Below are 23572 nucleotides of genomic sequence, written 5' to 3'. Positions count from 1 at the left end.
AAAAAGTGAAAGTGAAGTCGCTCAGTCGTGTCCAACTCTTGGCGAGCCCATGGACTGAAGCCTACCAGGCTCCTCCGTCCATGGATTTTCCAGGCAAGAGTACTGGAGTGGGGTGCCATTGCCTTACACTAAGCACGTTATTTTCCAGGCCAATTCTGATCCTCTAAGTTACAAAATAAACCATTAGCCTCTGGATGTATTGATCAGCATCTGATCATTTGATGATTTTAGAACACTAACCGGTTCTTGGCCCAATGCTGACCCTGACATTGTTGTTCAGCATGGGGTTTGGTACCATCAACCAACACTCATCTGATTGGTTCCCAGGATGTGTGACTGCTGGAGGGACTATTTATGATCAACCAATCCAATGCCACCCTTTTGTTTCATGGAATGTTTTCTCTTTCCATCCAAACCTGAACATGTGTTGGGACAGGAGAGAGCCCCAGCTCAGCTATAAGGATTCCTTGATGCCAGGTCAAAATGGCTGCTGATGTACTGTGTCAGCTTGATCAAAATGCCCAATTTCCTTCTCCAAAATACAGAAAATGATGGGATGTGGAGCAGGCTTTGTCCAGGTCTGTAGAGCTGAAAGCTTGGGAAATGTCTTTGACTGTTTCTTCCCCCAACACCCACATTTCTTGGGAGCCCCCAATCCCCTCCTGTTCTACTTTCTTTTCTCAGGATCCACCCCACTCTCTCCACTTTCAGTGCCATTGTCCCAGTTGAGATCTTCGTCTTTTCACCTTGTAACTGGTCTTCTTTCCTCAGCTGTGCTCACCACACCCTGCGTCATTCCACTACTATGCATTCTTCACAAAAAGTGCCCAAAGTGTTATTTTTTTAAATGAAAATATGATCATGTCCCTCCCTTAAGTTTTCACTGGCTCCCTATTAACTTATATGCTAATAATACTAAACTCCTCAGCATACACATAGACTCAATTCCCTAATATTCCCTTTTGTTCCCTTTTTGTTCGATCTTTGGTGTTCTTTCCCTCTCTCTGTAGAATCCACATCTTACTATCTGTTTACCTAACCATTTTCCCCCACAGTAAACTCCTTGAGGGCAGAGACTTTTTTTAAAACCAAATTCCTATGGCTAGGATCTAGCAGGGTTCTGGGTACCTGCAATACAGTCGATAAATAAAAACTCAGGAGACTAGTTCATTAGCAGTGAATTTTAATTAAAATCGATAGTTTAGATGAAGAACAGGACTAGAATAGTGTTTACAATCAACTTCTGAAAAATCACATTTATATAAAGGAAATAAAAGAGGCCAGCAGAGGTCCAAAAAAAAGGTGCAGCTTGTATTATTGCACTTGGATGAAACATGCTGTTCAAGGTCGCAAAATACTTAGGCCACACAAGGCCAGGAGCAGGAGACAAACACAGAGGACAACCCCCACCCCACCACCACCCAGGTAGTATTTCTTCTGGATTCTCCAAGGAGCTCAAAAATATTTAGTATTTTTAAAAGATTCAACTAGAGCTCTTAACAAAGATGAATCTTCAACACGTTTTAGTTACGGCCATGCTCTTCATTTCAAATCATATGCAAGTCTAACATGCAGCTTCTACTGCAAATAATGAGATATCTGTTACGTTAGAATGATCCATGGCCCCAGGCCATGGAAAGCGGGAAAAGGAATGAATCTCTACTTTATACAATTTCAGGGAATAATACCGTGGCTATAGTTTATCCTTTTGAGCACTGTTCATTTTGGTCATTGATCTCAGCACATGAGAAAAAGTGACAGTGAGTACAAGTGGACATTAAAAATAATTCCTAGGCTATTAGTAGAAAATAAAATTTAAAAAAAAGTCCCCGGCCACGTTCACAAAGGTGGCATAACTGTATGCATAAGAAAAAGGCTGTAAACTTATAGAAAAGATAAACTCTGGCTTCTAAACAAATTACAAAATTGATTTTGCCTTTACCCTTGAGAGTTATAGAGAAAAATGTAAACCAGTAGACCCTAGTTACCAGAAAAAAAAATATCCTCCAAAGACAAGAAATGACCTTAAAGTTTGGCCTGGGCTAGTTTTAACTGCAGGTTCTCTCCGAGTTTATCCATGAACTCAAATGTATTCAAGTAGTCAGAACGTTGCACACTAATAGAGGAAGGAAAAAAGAAGGAAATTTAGTTTGTCTCTCATCTGGTAGCAGGTAGAGGAAAAGTCTGGGACATGCTACTTAAAGTAGCATTCTATTTATTTCTAGAAGAAAAGTGATTAATGTTAACAAGCTGCAAGTTTATGGCTGATGACTGCATTTACTGTTCAAGGAGCTGACCCAGGCTACAGGCAGTCGGAGTGGAGCCAGGCCACACACACACACTCCCAGGGGTTCCTGGTCTTTAAGAGTAAAACTGCCCCAGAGCTTCATTCAGACTAATGCCTGGGAGACTGAAATCATCCTACTTATTTTTCATTCTTCATTAAAATAACTGAACATATCCAGGTACAGTCATCTTTTTACTTATATCCCTACAAATTGTCACATGTCCTAAAACAAATAAACAAACAAAAAACCACTCTGGTGCTCTTATATCTACCTTTGTCTTTCTTACAAAACAAAAGACAATGGACTGGCTCTCATAATCCTGATGACAGGTGCCTATCCAAGTAGGCTTAAAAGTAACACACTGATAGGAACATTTCAGACATTGTATTCTTGCTGAAAATTTAAAATAAGAAAGATGTAGTAATGGAGTATATCCCCATGACTGATGTATACTGACCCTAACAGAGATCTCTGAGGACCCACGAATGAGACATGGGATTGGTGTTAGATTTTAGTATCAATTCTTTTTTTAAAAATTTATTTTTTAATTGAAGGATAATTGCTTTAGAGAATTTTATTGTTTTTTAGTATCGTTTCTTGACATGTGCCATAGTAGCCAGCTTTGATTGAGGGAGGAAATCCCTGAATAGCAGCTAATTCAGCTGGGATACAGGCTACCATGTTCTCAAAAAAGTCCTGGGCAAAACGATTATCTGACGGTCGGCTACAGATACTTAAGGAAGGGACTATACGCAACTGGACATCTTGTACCTGTGCTGCTTACTTTTCTTACTAAATTGAAGATAAAGAGGTGGAATAAAACAGTCCTGGAGGTCCCTTTGTTTCAAAATGTCTGTACTTTTGTTATATTAAGCAGAACCTTGCCACCCAGTTGACTGCCAACTAGATCAGGGGTGAGCACACTACAGCTTGACTCATGAACTCAGTCCGGGCTGCAGCCTGGTTCTGTACACAGGGTTTGATTGGAACACTGCCACTCCCCTTAGCTCTTGTATCACCACTGACTGCTTTCCCGCCGTGGAGGCAAAGTTCAATACTTGCCATATGTTCTGTAAAGCCTGAAATATTTATTATCTGACAGTTTACACATAATGTCTCCTGACTCTTGAACCAGATGACAAATCATAATTCATGTAACTCCAGAAACCACTTGATATTTTGAGCCCAGTAAGGATAAATGGTAATTTGACCACAGAGCTTACAGCATCTTATACTTACTTGGGTAAACCTTTAATACATGCAGCTAAGTCCTTGGTCATGAAGCCAGCCTCAATGGTCTCAATACAGACTTCTTCCAAAGCCTTTGCAAAAAAGCTGAGCTCTTTATTGTTATCAAGCTTAGCTCTGTGGGCTAAGCCTCTGGTCCAGGCAAAAATGGAAGCTGAAATACAGGGGGAATAAAAAAAAACAATTCAATCATGCTGATTAGAAATATTCCCAAGTCTTTGACAAAATAGAATATTTCTTTTGTTTAGGTGACTGATTTCATTGGATGCTATTCACATGAGCTGTAAGTTTCAGGAAATATTTTATCAAATAGAAACTTAAAAAAAAAAACCCTGCATTTTTGTACAGGAAATGTTTTGGATTTTGTAGCTTTAAGAAAGCATATAGTCATGGTAGGGAACTTACTAATTTGGAATAGGTCACAACCTCTTTTATCTCGTCTGTACTGGTCTCTTCTCTTTCCAGGCTGTAATCTGTTTTTAAAGTACTGTCCTTGAGGACTTCCCTGGTGATCCGGTGGTTAAGAATCCACCTGCCAATGCAGGGGACGTGGGTTCAGTCCCTGGTCTGGGAGAATTTCACATGACATGGACACCTGAGCCTGTGTGCCACAACTACTGAGCCCATGCTCCAGAGCTCGTGCTCTGAAACAAGAGGAGCCGCTACAACGAGAAGTGCATACACTGCAACTAGAGTAGCCCCCACTCTCTGCCACTAAAGAAAGACTGTGCACAGCAACAAAGACCCAGCACAGCCAAAAACAAAACAAAATTAATTAAAAAAAAGTATTGTCCTTGAAATTTAGTTAGGGGTCTGTCAATGTGGCTTTAGATTCTCAGCCACATGTGATGTTTCACTGCAGCAAAAGAAAAGGAAAAGGAAAATGCTTGTTGATAACATTCTTCTCTGTAATATATATTCTCCCACAAAATGGAAAAGCATATATTGTGTATATTTTAAGAAACATATTAAAGCAGTTCTTATTGATAGGACAAATCAGCTGTTAGGTGATGGTTTTATACACAAAGCATTGGGCAGCCAAAGGAACACATGTTGGAGTCCCTTTGGAGATTTCTATTCTGGTTGGAAATCAATGCAGCAGCCAACACTATCTTACCAATGGGATTGGTGGATGTCTCTTGTCCTTTCTGGTACATTCGGTAGTGACGGGTTACAGTCCCGTGGGCAGCCTCTGCTTCTACTGTCTTGCCATCTGGACAAACCAGCACACTGGTCATCATGCCGAGAGAGCCATAACCTGTGAGCGGCAGAACATGAAGGATGGGATTCAAGTGTAGGAAGAGTACTGCGTCTCCCAGAGAGGAAAGAAAAGGACTTCATCTTGACAGGACTCAGTGGACAAAATAAACGTGGGTGCATGGAGTCATCATTCTTCTGCCTTTCAGAAAAGGCTATGTCTTTCCTCACTTATTTACTTCAGAGGCACCTGCTCATGGTCTGACTGCCTGTATTCCACCCTAGTTCCATGACTTCCTAGCTACTGTGGCTGTTTCCTTACCTGTAAAATGGGTATAGCAGGGCTTCCCTGGTGGTACAGTGGATAAGAATCCACCTGCCAGTGTAGGAGAAGCAGGTTCAATCCCTGGCTCGGGAAGATCACACATGCTGAGGAGTAACTAAGTTCAAGTGCGCCAGCTACTGAAGCCTGCACACCCCAGAGCCTGTGCTCTGCAGCAACACAAGCCACCAGTGATAAGCCTCCACTCTCCACAACTAGACAAAGCCTGAGTGCAGCAATGAAGACCCAGCGTGGCCAAAAATAAAAATCCATAAACACATCTTTAAAAAAGGAGGGGGGGGGGAGAATAATAAAAACACCTACTTCATAGGGCTGTTGTGAGCATTAGATATATATGCATATATTCATGACTATATATGAAAGGAAAACACATTCTTATTCCTTAGAATACTACCCTCCAGAGAATAAGAGTTCAGTATATTACTGTTATGCTCTTGTGCAGATGCTCTGCTATTCTGGGAAAATAAAGATTCAGGAGCTGTCTCCAGCCACCAAGCTGCTCACAGGCTCACACGGGACTGGGAAGAGAAAGCTGGTTCAAAGCAGAATAGGATGGATCCGAGCACCTCCCACTCGGCCCTGCTCTCCTTTACAGCCTCACCAGAACGATTCTGTTCTGTGGTTTCCTAGTCAGAGAACCAAATACCAACTTTAAAGTCCATGTGATTGACTTTCCTTCTTTTACTCATTTTTTTTTTACACTCAAATTCAAAGAACACTTTTCGCCATTTTTGCTACCTCCTAATAGTACCTGTGGAGTTAACAATGCAAATTTATAATAGGCTGCCACCTTTTTTTTGAAAGTAAGGAAAAAAACTTAATAAACTCTTTGAGTACAATTAGCAATTTCTGTACTGAATTAGCAGCTCCTTTCCTATCACTATGTTGGTATGAAGCTTCAGTAGAGGTTCAAATATTCACTGACTGGAGATGTCTGGGGCCATATCCATGGTGATAGTCTATCTATTTATCCATGAGACACTAGTTGGTACCACTGTCAAAACTGAGGACAGAAATAAAACGTTTGGTTTGAGTCCAAAGTAGTTCATGCCTCTAGAAAAGAATGCATGTGAGGACAGCTTTGCTGTCTTTTAATCTGCTTTGCTGAAGTCACCTTTATCTGCAGGCACTGCCCAGACACAGAGTCTTGGTTCCAGGTATCTTATCAGTGCATGGCTGGACACTGCACTGCAGCATTCTTGCTCTGAAGTCCCTTGAACCTCCACAGCTTGACAATAACATATGTGATTTCCCTCCAGATACCCTCTTATTGCCATGAGGACATTTAGAAACCATGAGATGATCTGGGCCCATTCTAAGAACTCTGCTCTCCTTGCTTTGTGATAATTCCATCACAAAGATAACTCCTTTCTCTGCTGCATTCAAACGACTGTGATGACTTCCCAGGTGGCACTAGTGATAAAGAACGCGCCTGCCAATGCAGGAGACGTAAGAGATGTGGGTTGGATCTCTCTCTGGCTCAGGACAATCCCCTGGAGGAGGGCATGGCAACCCACTCCAGTATTCTTGCCTGGAGAATCCTATGGACAGAGCAGCTTGGCAGGTTATGGTCCATAGGGTCTCAGAGTTGGACATGACTGAAGTGACAGCACACAGCACACAAGAGAAACAGAAGGAGGGTAAAGAAAGACCTGGGTAACTCATTTATCTGACATCAAAGTTATCTTTAACCAGGCAGATCTACTGATTTTCAAACTGATAGCAATGATTAACTTTTCACAAGAGAAAGAAAAAGTAGTACTTCCTGGGGAAAAGCAAATACAACTGAAGTGAACACAAACATTCATCAGGGAAATTCAGTGCACACCGCTTCATGAGTAACTGAAATTGAAGGACAGCTTAGCACTGAGGAAGGCAGGGAAGAGAGAGCTTTTGCTCTTCTGGTCCTTATCTCTGGCATGAAGCTTCTGGTTTCTGGAATTTCTGCTTCTTTGCTCAGTTTCATGTGTTTAGAGCTCAGCAGTAAACACATATGTTTTACGTGGTATGGAACAGCTGTCAAGGCTGGCAAAAGGGATGTAATTTGTACCAGTCATGGGATGAACAGGCTCTTGGGAGGGAGGCCCCTTGGTTATAACCCTGGCCCCTTCTCTCCCGAGTCCCCTAGTGTTTTACATTCTTATTGGAAGGCAGGGAAAACAGTGATTTTCAGATTAGGTGATTGGGCTGCCCATTGGAGGCAGTGAAACTTAAGAGGGAAAAGAGTTGAGACATAAACTGTGTTAACATCTAAGGCTGGAGATTCAACCCCACTGAGTTACTTCCTGGGCACCCCTGAGAGAAGTCGCCTACCTAGTCTGAGCTTACTTTCCTCATCAGTCAGCTGAGAAGATGGACCTGAATGTCTCGCAGTGCTACCATTTCATGAGCTTTACCAATGGCTACAGAATCCCTCTTCCCACACCTGGGCACCACCTGTTGGCCGCAGGCCAAGCCTCACCTCCACTTGTCCTCCAGCTCCTTACCTTGGGCCACGGAGTCCGACTGCACGTCCCCATCATAGTTCTTACAGGCCCAAATGAAGCCCCCCTCCGATTTCATAGCTTGGGCCACCATGTCATCAATGAGCCTGTGCTCATACCAGATATTCTGAGCTTCAAACTCAGATTTGTACTGCCTGAGAAACGAGAAAGAGAAGAGAACAATAGACAAGGGAAATTGGTTTTGTTGGGATACCATCTGCCTCTCTGAAAGGCTGGAGGTGGGGCTGGAAGCAGCATGTTTTAGTGGAAGCAACACAAATTTGGGGATCTAACAGACATGGGCTGAAATCCCTGCCCACTCATTTTCTAGCTATGAAACTCCCATTTTCCCATCTGTAAGGGTGATTTCATCCACTTGGCAGAGATGTGAGAATTAAGCAAGACGACAGTGTTCCAAGTATTAATACTACTTTTACAGTTTTCAATATACTACTCACCGGTTTCTTGGGATTGAGCTTGCCTTAGGATATATATTAAAAAAAGAATATAAGGGGGTAGAGAAAGACTATTTTACTGCCCAGTATCATTCAGGAAACCTGGACAGCTCCCAAGTTTGATATAGATAGGGAATGGAAGGAGGTATTAAAATGTCTTGGGAAGGATACCTAAAATCCCAGCCCTGGTCTAAATGCTTGTATCTAAAGGGAGGAATGCCACCTTAAAAGTTAACAAGTACTCAAGCACTGTTGAATGTAAAATGATTATAAATGTAGATTTAAGTTCAAACAACTCCATTAAAGCAAAGTTTTATTTATTTTCTTTATTTAAATTATTGGCTGTGCCCCACAGCTTGCAAGATCTTAGTTTCCTGACCAGGGACTGAACCCACACCTTTCTCAGTGAAAGTGTGGAGTCCTAACCACTGGACTGCCAGGGAATTTCAAAAAGGAGAGTTTTAAATCATAACAGTGGGCTTCAGAAGGAATGGAAATGGGGTCTTCCCTGGTGGTCCAGTGGCTAAGACTCTGAGCTCCCAGTGCAGGGGCCCCAGGTTTGATCCTTGGTTGGGGAATTAGATTCCATGTGCTGCAACTAAAGACCCTGCGTGAGCAACTAAGACCTGGTGAAATAAATAAATATTACAAAGAAAGAAAATGGAATAGGCCCAATTCAGAAACTTACACATGTGGAAAATCAGAACTTTCTATCACTAACAGGGTACATTTACTCACACATTAAATAATCCTGGCTCTGAAAAAAATGTGGGACATTTATCTGAGAACACATTCCCCTTCTAAAAGCAACTCAAGAGTTTTGTTTCAACCCTTGTTAAATCTCAGTTCTGTCCTTGTCTTAATGAGATAGTGATGGTTTTCACTCAATTTGTCACAGAATCAAAGGGATAAGCATACAAATTCTATACTATAAATGGCGCCATTTGTGACCAAAAAAAGGAAAAAAAAGAACTGTAGTTACTTGTCATATATCTCCTGAAAGATGTCTTTAAAACGTCCATCGTATTTCTTCAGAATAGTGTTTTTGGTGCTCAGATACAAAGGCCAGTTCTTAGACAAAGCCATCTGGAAAGAACTGTGCGCAAAATCTTCGATTGACTTATCTTGATTATACATCCCCATGGCAACACCACCACTCTCTGTGAGGGGAAAACAAGGAAAAAAAAGAAAGGTAAATAGGGTACAGCTGTAGCAAGTCTAAATCCGCCCCCCCCCCCACCCCCCACCAAAATAGCCCGCTTCCAGCTCTCATGTCTGAGTTCAGGCTTCCAATTTCAGTATTCCATGCGTTTCTGAGACACATAATTGGAGGAAAGACAATTCTAGGTAAGGACATTCTAACTTGTTTTGAAAGGCCAATACACATGAGAAAAACATGGTCTTTTGGATCCTGAAATACCAAGAACTGATATGAACCAGAAACACACTGAAGAAGGGGTAAATAATTTTTAAATTCTTTTCACACTTTAAAAAATTTCAAGCATGTCTTTTAAGGTTTAAGTGTGCACTCAACCTTCAGTCACTAAGAATACATTTCAAACACAGAATGAAAATTCTTGTCATTTCCTTGAGGATACTGAAAGTTGGTTCTGCTTTGGCAGAAATAATCATGCGCCAAATCACTGGTGTTTCACAACTCTTACTGTTGAACTCTGTTATTACTGAAAGCTAGAACTTGAATCCAAGCTACTGCCCAGGGCCAGTTTGGGAATAAGGATGAGAGAGGTGCGGAAACTGGCAGAACTAGATTCCTTTAAAATGATATGACTTAGAGGAGGCAAGAAGAACAACAGCTAGGTAAATTTTGAGATTTTGTTTACGTGAGTTCTTTTAACAAGCTTAACAATGGGGAAAGTCCTCTATTCTTTCAACAACTTTTGGCTGGGATTTGCCATATTGAACCTTAGAAACAGCAAAATCGAGGGAAGAGAAGAAGCAAAAACAAAACAAAACAAAACAAAACCCAAACAGTCCACTTTTACAAAATAAACACTCAGAACCAGAAAAAAACTTCAGCAAATAAATAAAAGAGCCATTTTCAAACACAAACCCTACCAGAGCCAAAGCGTAGGATTATATAACAGGCAATTTGGGGCTATTAACATTTAATTTATGTAATTTGCACATAACAGATTCCTGTCAACCTTCCCTCCCTGTTTTGAGATGCATAATTATCTACCTGTATTTTCAATTAAGTGAATTAAGTGGCTAATTTCTTTTATGCCACAGGAAGCCAATGACTTTTTTATGTTAGGTTTTGAGTCCTGTGGAAATACTATAGATTCAGGTTGTATTTTTAGGCAGCCACGCAACTAACTTTAAAAAACCGGTGATAACGTTGTCTAAATGGCCTGTTAAAAAAAAAAAATGAAAAATACAAACATACCTGTGAAGTTATGTACTAGGTATACCGTTTTGGGGGATCCATCGCTTGGTGTGTAGGATATCTCTACTTTTCCAGGCCCCGGCACAACAAAATCGGTTGCTCTATACTGTATAGGGGGAAAAAAGAAAAGAAATCGCCAAACTGTCCTAACAAGAATTACATGAAGGGAAAAAAACCATAGAATACAGAGCTGGAAGACACTTGGACAATAGTACAGTGTAGCCCAACTTTCTAATTGAGAGATGGAGATAAAGAGGTCCAGAGAATCCCAAAGCTAGTTAGTAGGAGTACACATTAGAAATCAGTATTTATCAGGTGCCTACAACGTAAGGGGCAGTTTTCCAAGTACAAATATGAGTGTGAAAGAGAGTAACAAAGTATTCTCTCTTACAAAGCCTATGACCTAACAAAGTCATACAAAAGTGAAGCAACATTAAGAGCTTCCAAATGTCAACAGCGGGCATAGATAAAAAATGCTACTGGAAGATGGAGGAAGAGAAATGACCATAACCTGGAGTTCAAGGAAGTCTTCTCTTGGGGGATGACAATATACTAACTGTAGCACTGAAGATGGGCTTCCTTGGTGGGTCAGATGATAAAGAATCCACCAGCAATGTGGGAGACCTGGGTTTGACTCCTGGGTTGGGAAGATCCCCCACGAAGGCATGGCAACCCACTCCAATATTCCTGCCTGGAGAATTCCCACCGACAGTGGAGTCTGATGGCCTACAGTCCATGGGGTCACAGAGTCAGACATGATGGAGTGATTAAGTGCAGCATGGCATTGAAGATGATGTTGAGAGTGCTAATGCCTGGTCCTCACTATGAGACACACTTTAAGTGATTAACCTGTATCCCACATTAATCTCATTTGATTCTTCCATCAATCTTACAAGGGAGCAACTATGATGTAATGCAAATAACCCATTTAGGGTCTGGTCCTTGGACCTTCAGGGCTTGCTCTCTTCATGAACATCATTCTACTAAGGCCCAGCCCAGGACTTGCCCATAGAAAGCAATCATTCTGGAAGCAGCTGCAGTAGGCTGATGACCCTTAAGAAAGGGCCTTCTAAGGACAGCTACCTCTGTCACAGGTAAGGAAAAAAATCCGCAGCCCACACTAGGCATATGTCAATATTTGCTGCCTTGTACCTTCTTCAATGGCTTAGATTAGAATACTTTCAGAGTCAGGTACCAGCAGATGTCAGTCACACTTATTTATCTTTGTTTATGGCAATACTAAAGACAGCTGAAAGAAGAGCTGTCAGATAATGACAGACTAATATCTATTCTATGCAGAACATTTCTGATATTTATGGGTAGTAATTGATTCTCATTTCTCAAAAGGTGTCAAAGTACCATAAATGCTTTCTAGATGCTTGCAATTTTCAATCTAGTAGACTTTAGTAAACAGAATGACCATTCTTCCAGTGACTGATGCCACAATAATTTTTATAAAAGGGAAAAGGAAAAAAAGGATACAACTTAGAGCCATGTTCCCAGGACTAGTGAGTCTGTAAGCAATCTCATTTACATTCCCTCTTCTGAGCCTCTGAGAATTATCTGTGAAGGGAATTGCCAGGATGAAGGGATATCCTGAAATATACAGTAGAACAAAGTGAACTGCCGCTCAAGGATTGACCTGGTAACCCAGCCCCCAGGAACAGAGAGTGGTCTGCTCTGCCCATACTATTTTTAACGATGGTGACATCAAAGCCTCTGGGTGTCAGGGACAGAGACTCTTGTTTTTAAGGCTCTTCTAAGACATGAGCTGCTTTCTATGAAAGTCTAAAACTTTAGTTTCAACACAGAATTTTTATTTTGTTTAGTTGGTAATGTTTCTGTTTAATTTGGCAACAAGCCTAATTGTACATTAGTATAGAAACTAGACTTTTTTTATTCCCCCGAGGAGGAATGTTCTGAAGAGACTGCTTTCAACTACTGAGTTAGTTTGTCCTTTTATGCACGAAATGATCATGTTTAATATAATAATCTTTGGTAGTTCTCAATTCTGTCTGCACATTAGAATCACCTGGAGAGCTTTAAAACACCATGGAATTGAGATTTAGCTAGCGTAGGGTGGGACACAGGCATTGGAATTAAAACAAAAAAAAAGTTTTTTTAAAATGGCAAACAAAACAAAACAAAACAAACACCAAAAAGCCCATAAAAAGATCCTATTGTACAGCCTGGTTTGGTTGAACCACTGATTTAGTTAAACCACAGGAAATTATACGAAAATGTCTGTATCATATGGTTTAACATAATAAAAAGATAAAAAACAAAAACACGCCTATAAAAAAGTCATTTATAGTGAGATAGGTACCTGTAAGTTTATCCAAATTTACTTTTATCTAAATGTCTATGTGTGTGTGTATATATACACATATATATTCATTTCTTAATTCTATACCTCATTTGTGGGCTTTCCTGGTGGCTCAGTGGTAAAGATTCTGCCTGCAGTGCAGGAAACGTGGGTTTGATCCCTGGGTCAGGAAGATCCACTGAAGAAGGGAAAGGCTACCCACTCCAGTATTCTGGCCTGAAGAATTCCATGGACAGAGGAGCCTGGAGGGCTATAGTCCACGGAGTCATAAAGAGTCAGACATGACTGAAGTGACTGAGCACATACCTCACTTAATGGAAGTAGACACCAAAAGAGAATAAAGCACATATATATCAGAACTGCTGGGCAATCAAAGGCCTCAAGAAAAGAACAAGGAAAGTCAAGTCACGCCACCACGACTTACTTGATCCCCATAAGCATGACGACCTATGATAATGGGTTTTACCCATCCGCTCACAAGCCGGGGTATATTTTTGCAGATAATAGCTTCCCTGAAGACAGTGCCACCCAGGATATTTCGGATGGTGCCATTTGGAGACTTCCACATTTGTTTCAACTTGAACTCCTCCACTCTCTTCTCATCGGGGGTGATGGTGGCACACTTGACACCAACGTTGTACTTCTTTATAGCTTCTGCAGCGTCCTTGGTGACCTGGTCGTTGGTGGCATCGCGATTCTCTATGCCTAAATCGTAGCTGGGAGGGAAAGGTTGAAGGCGTAACTTTTCCAGACACACCTACAGGTGATTGAAGATACTCCCCGTCTATGCCCATGCACCACTCTATGCACGCCCTGCAGAAAGTGAAGGCTCCATACATACCTAAATCTGCTGAGTTTTAGCATTAGTGTACCCTCGACACAAAGATGGCTGCCAACTAAAAAAACCTCTAAGAAGGGCTAGACCGCTGGGCCAGACTGTGTTGGGGGAAGCAGTTGAGAAGGAAATGAAATAAAAACCAAACCACTGTACTCTTTCCTCTCAGCCTACTCTTTACCACTACTTTCTGCAGACTTTCTTCATCTGATTAGCATAAAAATCCAAACCTAAGTATTATTTTCCCCTTAGAAAATACTGTGCTCTAAAAATAAAGCAGCTGAGGACTTAAAGGATTTCTTGCAGTTTGGCACTGAAGTGGTGGGAGTTACAGCTGAGACAGTCACTGCCAAAAAATGTTAATCACTATTAAGGCCAATTAGCTGTATGTTGAACCTTTCCCTAAATCTCAGGCAAGTCTTTCTCCTGGAAACAAGCCTGAAGTTTATAGAATAAATAATGGAATCCAGCAGTGACTTTATATAGCCTACTGATTTATAGCTTAAAATACACCAACACCCAGACTGCAGGTTATTCAGTCTGTGAAAGAAAGCTGGTTGTCCAGAGCAGAGAAGACTGTAAAACCTTAAAGTAGGTAATAGTTTGTCAAAAGCAGGAAAAACAAAACAGTAATGTAACAGTTTATTTTGTTCTCTAAGGCTTAAAAAGTTTTCCAGTTTTTTCAGCTTTCAAAATTTGCTGAACCATCAAGCCCTTCAATCTTTCGTTTCAGTTCTGGTATTTTCCTTCCTTTAGATATCCCACTACTTGTGATGGAAATGCAAAAGGGCATCCAATCTGGTGATATATTTCCAAATAAAAATAATGCCAAACTGTTTTAACCGTTCGCACCTCCTCCCTCTCCTTGAGGGTGTATTGTCAATCTGTATTAATTGTCAACCTCCAGACCTCCTCAGGCTATCCTTCCTTCTTAATCTTCTAAGGGGTCACTTTGTACGCACAGCTGTGGATTGTGTGTAAATTTTCAACAAGACCTATAACCCTTTGTCTCAAAAACTTACGTAACTGCTCTTTGACCAAGTTGGCAGAATGGTCCTCAGAGCTTTCTGAATGACTGTCTCTTGGGCTATAATACTCAAGCTGACATGAATACAATTCTCCATTTCTTTCTTAGATTGATTATTAATTTTTTTTCATCAGCACTAACAAAGACACTCTTATCTTCTGACTTAGGAAGTGCTGAATATCTATAAAAAGTCCACTCCTAACTCAAACAGCAGTAGTCAGCAATATTCACGTTCATAGAAAACATTTTTCATCAGAAGAAGCTTACAGCACATCAGTGGGTTTTTTTGCTTCTAAGCGAAAAGAATGAATAAATGGTCCCAATCACTGTCTAGACAACAGAAAATAAAACAAATGAATCATTCCACTCGCCTCAAAAAGAACCAATCATGTAATAATAATAGCAATCTGGGAATTACTTACACTTGTTTAAGTCTCCAAAGATTTTTTAGTTTTTAGCCAGTGACTCTGCCTTCTAGGTAAAATGACTGTCCTTTAAAGCTCCTTATGCCTCTAGGCTAAAGAGAATCTTTGTAGCTATTATCATGGGAATTGTTCTGCAAATTCACCTATTGCCATGTACAGGAAAGTCACTCAGTTGTGTCCAGCTCTTTGTGACCCCATGGACTATACAGTCCATGGGATTTTCCAGGCCAGGATACTGGAGTGGATAGCCTTTCCCTTCTCCGGGGATCTTCCCAACCCAGGGATCGAACCCAGGTCTCCCACATGGCAGGCAGATTCTTTACTATCTGAGCGACAAGGAAAGCCCAAGAATACTGGAGTGGGTAGTGTATCCCTTCTCCAGGGGATCTTCCCGACCCAGGAATTGAACTGGGGTCTCCTGCATTGCTTCCCTGGTGGCTCAGAGGGTAAAGCGTCTGCCTGCGACTCGAGAGACCTGGTTCGATCCCTGGGTTGGGAAGATCCCCTGGAGAAGGAAATGGCAACCCACTCCAGTACTCTTGCCTGGAAAATCCCATGGATGGAGAAGCCTGTAGGCTACAGTCTATGGGGTTGCAAAGAGTCGGACACGACTGAGCGACTTCACTTTCACTCCTGCATTGCAGGCAGATTCTTTACCAACTGAGCTATCAGGGGAGCCCTATTGCCATATAAGGTATCTGTAAAATGTTTCTTTAATCATTTGGATAATGTTTCAAAAGCTTCATTCCCTATGTGCTTGTGGACCTCTGCAGGTATTTGTTCCTTCTCAAGGTTGAAATATAGACACGATCAACAGCTTGTGAGTGAAAGTCGCTCAGTTGTGTCCAGCTCTTTGCGACCCTATGGACTCTAGTCCGCCAGGCTCCTCTGTCCATAGGATTCTCCAGGCAAGAATACTGGAGTGGGTTACCATGCCCTCCTCTTCCCAACCCAGGGATCCAACCCAGGTCTCCCGCATTGCAGGCAGATTCTTTACCATCTGAGTCACCAGGGAAGCCCTTATTCAACAGCTTAGCCACCAGAAGGCTTCCCTGGCCTTCACTATCTCCTGGAGCTTGCTCAAACTCGTGTCCATTGAGTCAGTGATGCCATCCAACCATCTCATCCTCTATTGTCCCCTTCTTCTCCTGTCCTCAATCTTTCCCAGCATCAGGGTCTTGGACACAAATGGTTTAGGGAACTTCTCCTGAAAGGTGGGGACTATATTAGATAACTTCGAGAATTCTGTGCTATAACTGTATAAAACACAGAAAAGACAAGGAATGAACAGGTAAAAAGGTCCACTGACTAGTTAAGCAGCTAAGTTGCTAAGTTGCTTCAGTCGTGTCTGACTCTGTGCGACCCCATAGACGGTAGCCCATCAGGATCCCCCATCCCTGGGATTCTCCAGGCAAGAACACTGGAATGGGATGCCATTTCCAAATACTTTATCCTTTCAAAAGGATAAAACTGTGTTAACTATATTCTTTATTGATTTATTAGAGGATTCCCAGGCAGCACTAGTGGTAAAGAACCCACCTGCCAATGAAGGAGACATAAAAGACATGGGTTCAATCCCTAGGTTGAGAAGATCCTCTAGAGGGCACGGGAACCCACTCCAGTATTCTGCCTGGAGAATCCCATGGACAAAGGAGCCTGGTAGGCTATAGTTCATAAGGTCGCAAAGAGTCAGACACAACTGAGCAACTTGGCATGCAGCTCTATTCTCTTCCCCTCTGCAAATAGTACCTAGTGTTACTCTTGGCCACTGATTTATTACAAACAAAACCCTTGCAGGAAATAGAGGCTTGGAAAGACCTGAGAAATCACTTTGCTGCCACCGTAATTCTTCTCTTCTGAACAATGACAAGTTCAGTATTTCTAGTATTATGTTAAAATTAAAGATTCATTTCATATATATTTGAAACCCAGTCCCCCTAAAATTGAGTTCCCTTCGGAGATTATAATTAATCTCTCTATCTAAAACTCTTTCCTCTGGTCCCCTCTGACCTCCATCCTGTATTAATTTAACACTAGTCAACCAGACTCAGGTGACTAAAACTGCTATTGTGACAACACTCTGAATGCCTATAATTGTGATTTAGGTATCATCAGTAACAACAGAATCAAGTTGTTTCTCCAGGGACAAGATCAGCCCCCTAAGCCATGAGAATGTAAACTGGAAGCAACCTGACTTCCCTGAAACTAACATTTAAGAAAAGTCACAGAAATTTCACAATTTTAAAATACCCTTAGGCCTTCCTAGAGAAGGAAATGGCAACCCACTCCAGTGTTCTTGCCTGGAGAATCCCCGGGACGGGGGAGCCTGGTGGGCTGTCTGTGCGGTCGCATAGAGTCGGACACGACTGAAGCGACTCAGCAGCAGCAGCAGGCCTTCCCTGGTGGTCCAGTAGTCAGGAACCCCCCTGCCAATGCAGGGAACACAGGTTTGATCCCTGGTCCAGACGATTCCACGTGCAGCAGGGCAACTAAGCCCATGTGCCACAACTGCTGAGCCCCTGTGCCCAGACCCTGTGCTCTGCAACAAGAGAAGCCCCTGCACTGAGGAGCTGCTACATCCTCACTGGAGAGTAGCCCCTGCTCGCCACAACTAGAGAAAGCCAGTGCGCTGCAACAAAGACCCAGCGCACCCAAAAGTACAATACATAAAAACAAAAACAACTCAAAGATCAGGTTGGAGTGGATCTGAGACTTGTCTCCACTCCCTTCTTGGTGCCCTGAAAATAAACCCTTACTCTGCTGTAAACAACTACCGTCAGAGCTGCTTTCTGCACAGGGGCACACCAGTTCTACGTTTTCTCTGCGTATAAGCTCGCCCAAGGCTTTATTCACAAGATATAGTGGTATCTATGCAAAAAAGTGATTTAGACCCCAAAATCACAGGGATTATGCTTTCTGAGTTTGCTGCTTGGCAAAGTGATTCACTTACCTGTGCAGGTCCAGTTCCACGTAGGGAAAAATGAGTTTCTCTTTAATCAACTCCCAAATGATCCGTGTCATTTCATCTCCTTGCATCTCTACCACAGACCCGCCTTGGATTTTTTGAGACATTTTGATTTCAATAAACCTCTAAGAGGAAAAAACATAAGACACATATCTCATCATTTGTTTCATTACCGTGTAAAAGCAAAATACAATTTGGTGATTACTAAAAAGAACAATTCATAATAGCATGATTGCACAGAAAGCTAATAACAATTACATTAACCATTAGAATTGAATACATTCTCTGTACAAAGCATTGTGGTACATGCCTCTTGTGTGATTTCTGAGTCAACACTCACAACAACCCTGTAAGATGGAAACTGTTTTTCCATTCTACTTTGCTAAAAGCAGGCAAGCTTTCCAAGGCCATCTGACTAGAGCGTGGGGGAGCCGGAGCCTGTCACATGCCCTTAATAATGTAAATCACTATTCTTTATTCTTGACTGTTGGTTTGTCTTATCAAATGGGATTATTTCCAAAATATCATGTTTATTTGAACAAGTCTATCCAAAGCCTCATTGTGCTAGGCCTTCAAGATGCACAGAATGATGGGCACTACTATTTCCCCTCTTTTAAGAGGCTGTTTTGGTTAAAACAACTATCCTTAACAAGATTCAACAAGTTCTAGTGACCCATTTTAAAGAAAATTTAATCAAGTCTTTTTATAAGTGAAAGATGAAGAATTCCTGGTGGAACTCTATTTTCCTAGAGATAGTAAAGGATAGTGGTGATGATACACTGAATACAAAGTGATTTCTCAATTAGAGCAATCTGTATGTATAGAGAAGGACTACTGCTCAGAACATGTTCCTGGCCTGTCCTTGGTATCCCAGCTCCTGGACTATTCTTCCAGTCATTAGTGGGCAAATGCAAACTGCCAGTGGGTGGGATAGAGGATTGGAGTTGTTCCTGGAACAGGTGTCTTCCTGTGATGTGAGGGTAGCAGATACTAATCAATCTGATTCCCAGAGACAGCAGGGCTACACCCTACGGACGCGCTCAGTCACCTCCCACTCTTCACGACCCTTTGGACTGTAGCCCCCTGGGCTCCTCTGTCCATGGGATTCTCCAGGTAAGAATATTGGAATGGGTAGCCATGGCCTCCTCTGGGGGGTCTTCCTGACTCAGGGATTGTACCCATGTTTCTTATGTCTCCTGTATTCGTGGGTTTTTTTTTAACTATAAGTCCCACCTGGGAAGGCCTTTGTAAAAAGTGAAAGTGTTAGTTGCTCAGTCATGTCTGATGCTTTGGAACGCATGGACTGTAGCCCACCAGGCTCCTTTGTCCACCAAATTCTCTAGGCAAGAATTCTGAAGTGGGTTGCCATAGGGCTTAGGCTTAAAGAAAGGCATGTTTCCTGAGAGTAAGAGGAGGTACTGAGCCTGCTAAAGGTATCTGTTCTCTTTCACAGTGCTTTAATGGAAACAATTTTTCCCCTTAGAAGATAACAACAGATTGCTTTTATTCTACTAATTTACAGTTGAGGACTGAAAGTCAGGAGAATTGACTTTAAAATATTATTAAGGAAGAGGTCTATAAACATTATCTCAAAAAGTTGACTTAAAGTTGTCTGGCCTTTATATTTTAAATTCGGTTCCTCATGACAAGCCAAGATATATTCCTAACCTCTAGGCCCATTTTCACTTCCCAATTTGCAATTCTGGGATTTTGCTTATTATATTAGTATTTAGGAGGTTCTCTAGACCATTACTGGGGGACCATCTGGAACTCAACTAGAATAAAAAAGTGAACACACTGGTGTGAATGAGTCAGCTACTTCCCATTTGTAATTTCAAGTATAATTTAAAGTACAGCTTAAAATATATGATTTAATCATACTGATCCCACAGTCACATCTGTCCTTGTATTTAAAACAAAACAAAAAGAGACAGCAAACTTATCTCAGTTTTGATACATTTCCAAGGCCATATTCCTATGAAGTATTATGCAAGAGTTATGACTTGGCTATTTTTCTTTAACAGCAAATACAGTTAATAAAAAGTCATACAGCAAACTTGAAATTTCAGTAATAAGTGATAATATTTTTTGGTTGAGCAAACACTTTCTGATTAATCTTTCTATATTTCATAATGCATAACTGAAACATTAAAGGTTTTCCTTACGATACTTATCCATTACATTTTTACCATCTTTTAATTTAAAAAGTGAAGCTTTATTGTAGACCCTGGGTTACTAAACTGTAGGACACTATTTTATTTCTTCTAGATTTGAATCCTATGAGGGTGGGCTTCAGATACCACTGAATTCACTTTTTACTCTAGTCCCTCAGATTTTTTGTCTCTACCCAAACCCTGATTTCAGAAGGAAGGCCTTTTCCAGCAAGCCAGTTCATTTATTGAGCAGCTGAATTCCAATCTCCTGACACACATGTGCTGCTGCTGCTGCTGCTAAGTCGCTTCAGTTGTGTCGGACTCTGTGCGACCCCACAGACAGGAGCCCACTAGGCTCCTCTGTTCCTGGGATTCTCCAGGCAAGAATACTGGAGTGGGTTGCCATTTCCCTCTCCAATGCATTAAAGTGAAGTCGCTCAGTCCTGTCCGACTCTTAGCGACCCCATGGACTGCAGCCCACCAGGCTCCTCCATCCATGGGATTTTCCAGGCAAGAGTACTGGAATGGGGTGCCACTGCCTTCTCCGGACACACATGTGCAATGATAGAAAATAAACCTGAACTAACACAAAGTAGTTTAAGAAGAGCTGCTTCTGGGGGTGGGGCGGGGGTCGGGGGGCGGGGAGGGCGCTGAGTTCATGAACTACATTAATTTCTGTGCAAAAAAAAAAAAGTGTCTTGCAGAGAAGATTCTAGACTGAAAGAAACAACAAAACAGTTGCAATTTATCGGTGGAAAAATTCCTGAGTCATTCCCTTACAGGGCCTCCGACCACCTCCAAGACCTCCACGACCAGTTAAACGCAGTATTGCCATATGAAAGAAGGGGAAGAATTACTTATTCTCACCTTTACAATTTCTAATCACCCCAACTCCTCTCAATCTTGCAGACTCAGCCTATCTCCTAAAACAAAAAAAAACAGAAGACAGAGATAAGGTACAAGGCACTCCAGCACTCTTCTCCGGAGAATTTAGCTGCTTTTTTTTTTTCTTAAGCCAGGCAGCCCTATTTATCTGTTTTAAAGTACAGTGCTGAGTGCACTCTAAGGGGCAAAGGGCAGTTTTAGGTCCGCATGCACCTTCCAAATAAAGTATAATAAATACCCCTGCTTGCACACGGAGGAGGGCGCGTCCGTGGGCGCGGCCCGGGTTCGTCGTCCGTTAGCTAGTCTTGAGGTTTGCATGTCCTTCGGGGACGCTGTGACCAGCCGGCTCTTGGCCTGCATGCCTCTTTGTGGCCCTTGTGCAACCGAAGCCAGTTGGGTTCCTCATTCCAAGCCCGACCCTTCCCTCCCGAGCGCCAGAACCTTTAACCCCTCTCCACCTTAACTGGAGATGCCGACGGCGACATTTCCTCCACCCCCGGCAGCCACCAGGTGGCCTAGAGACCGCCCCACGCCGCCCCCTTCAAGCTCCCCAGAAGGACGCCTCCAGCCCGCCGCAATACCAGTCCCGGCGGCCCCAGTTCCATGCACACGCCCAAGTCCTCCAACAGCCGAGGCCGCACGTCTTCTTCCCCCTAAACTCAAGACTCGTCTTCCACGAGTCCCTGCATATTCCTAACGCCCGTTTTTTCTTCTGCTGCAGACCCGGCATTCCATACGTCACCGCATGCCACCTCCTCCTGCCCAGTTTCACCCTCCAATGCCTAACAGTGGGCCGCCTACACAACCAGGCATCTAGCACCGTCTTTCTCCCATTTCCTTCTCCCACGCCCACTATCTGGCTTTTTTCCCCCGCTGCCTTGCGACCAGGACGCACCGCTAAACTTCCCCTAGCATACTCAAGATCTGAGCGTCCTTTTCCCCACACTAGCCACTAACAGAGCGTTCTCGCAGGAGCCAGAGACCGGGGCCGCCCCTCGAAGCCTGCGGCTACCTGCGGGGAAGGTACGTTGGCGATGACCCGGGAGCACACAGTCACTCAGTGTCCACTTTGGCAATCCCGGCTGGAGCCCAACTGTTCCGGCTTCTCACGGGGCCTCAGCAGAAACCCAGAATCTGGCCACCCAGGAAGGGCTTTTCCTCTTCCCGGCTTTTGTCCAGACCCGGGCCCGGCCCCCTCAGCCCACCTCCTGGAGCTCCGCCCCCCAGCCCCCGCCAATCGCCGCGGGCCGACCACCCGAGATGGGCGGGGCCATGGGTCGGGGCGGGTCCTTCCACTTGGGGCGAATCCGTGGCCCCGCCTTCCTTGCGCTTGGATGGGGAAAGGCGGACGCAGCTGCGCGGCTGGATTCCGCCACCGCCCCTCTTCTGCTGAAGGACGAGATTGCCACCTGCAGGCTGGGGTGTTGGGCGCGCCGGCGCTGGTGTTCTGAATCCCACGCCGCGAAGGGGTGCCCCGGGCTTTGTAACAACCTAGAGTCAGGCGGAGTGAGTTTCTAGGTCTCCAATAAAGACAAACCGGAGACCGCGCGGCTTGGACCTATCCTGTTCCTGGCACACTCTGGATGTGCCATAGACTGGAACGCACTCGGGCACAAAGAGTGTTCAGGGCAAGCGTGAAGTCACTTTGGGGGCTTCTCCGCACAGCTGGAATGCAAAGAATTGAACAGTTGCGCAAGCAGGCACTCTACAGTAAATTTCACCCACGGCCGATGACTAGGTCTTCAGAGTTAATGTATCTATAATTTCAATTTCTATTGCGTGCTATAAATAATGCAAAAGGAAATGGCAGCACACTCTAGTATTCTTGTCTGGAAAATCCTACAGAGAGCGAAGCGTGACCGGCTAGAGTCCATGAAGTCTCAAGAGTCGGTGGCAACTTGGCGACTAAATAAGGAGAACTGTAAATAAATGCAGTAGTTATTTGCATTAGACAATAAGGTTAATGAAATCATCTGAGTTCCAGTGACATTCAAATAAAGATCTAAGGAGGCCTTAGAAAAGAGTGGATTAAAATAAATTCTGTCCTCTGCAGGAAATTATTTTTAGTGTATTCCTTAATTTTGAAAACATGGAGGGCCGGGGAGAAGTATTTTAGATTATGATTTGTAGGATAAGCCCATGCTTAGTCCAGGATTCAGTGCCCCATATTTATTTATTCTTTTTTTTTTTTTTAATTTTATTGAAATACGGACATCCTGGAATGAGAAGTCAAGTGAGCCTTAGGAAGCATCACGAAGAACAAAGCTAGTGGAAGTGATGGAATTCCAGCTGAGCTGTTGTAAATCCTTAAAAATGATGCTGTTGAAGTGCTGCACTCAATATACCAGCAAATTTGGAAAACTCAACAGTGGCCACAGGACTGGAAAAGGTCAGTTTTCATTCCAGTCCCAAAGAAAGACAATGCCAAAGAATGTTCAAACTACTGCACAGTTGCACTTATCTCACACACTAGCGAAGTACTGCTCAAAATCCTTCAAGCTAAGCTTCAACAACACAGGAACTGAGAACTTTAAG

The 23572-nt window shown here is 42.8% G+C and overlaps 1 protein-coding gene across 3 annotated transcripts; it reads right to left on the bottom strand.

The window, feature by feature from the left end:
• Positions 1 to 1166: 1166 nt before the first annotated feature.
• IDH1 (isocitrate dehydrogenase (NADP(+)) 1) lies at positions 1167 to 22181 on the bottom strand. Of its 3 annotated transcripts, XM_086343161.1 has the most exons (11): positions 21619 to 21855; positions 21276 to 21411; positions 21020 to 21075; positions 17985 to 18124; positions 13172 to 13463; positions 10422 to 10527; positions 8997 to 9174; positions 7563 to 7714; positions 4654 to 4794; positions 3528 to 3690; positions 1167 to 2116 (listed from the first exon to the last, which is right to left on the bottom strand). In XM_086343161.1, the coding sequence occupies exons 4-11, from the start codon at positions 18104 to 18106 to the stop codon at positions 2026 to 2028; spliced, it is 1245 nt and encodes a 414-aa protein (XP_086199287.1). In that variant the 5' UTR covers positions 18107 to 18124; positions 21020 to 21075; positions 21276 to 21411; positions 21619 to 21855; the 3' UTR covers positions 1167 to 2025. The 3 variants fall into 3 exon arrangements, with proteins under 3 accessions (XP_086199287.1, XP_086199282.1, XP_086199293.1); XM_086343156.1 differs by lacking the exons at positions 21276 to 21411; positions 21619 to 21855 and adding an exon at positions 22050 to 22181; XM_086343167.1 differs by lacking the exon at positions 21276 to 21411 and having other exon boundaries at positions 21619 to 21967.
• Between the last annotated feature and the right edge of the window lie 1391 nt (positions 22182 to 23572).

The sequence above is a fragment of the Bos grunniens genome, chromosome 2 (assembly GCF_055505025.1).
Source record: "Bos grunniens cultivar Pamir isolate PY7600 chromosome 2, Bosgru_T2T1.0, whole genome shotgun sequence".
NCBI classification, from domain to species: domain Eukaryota; kingdom Metazoa; phylum Chordata; class Mammalia; order Artiodactyla; family Bovidae; genus Bos; species Bos grunniens.
The sequence above is the reverse complement of the archived record's forward strand: the minus strand, read 5'-3'. Positions and strand labels throughout refer to the sequence as shown.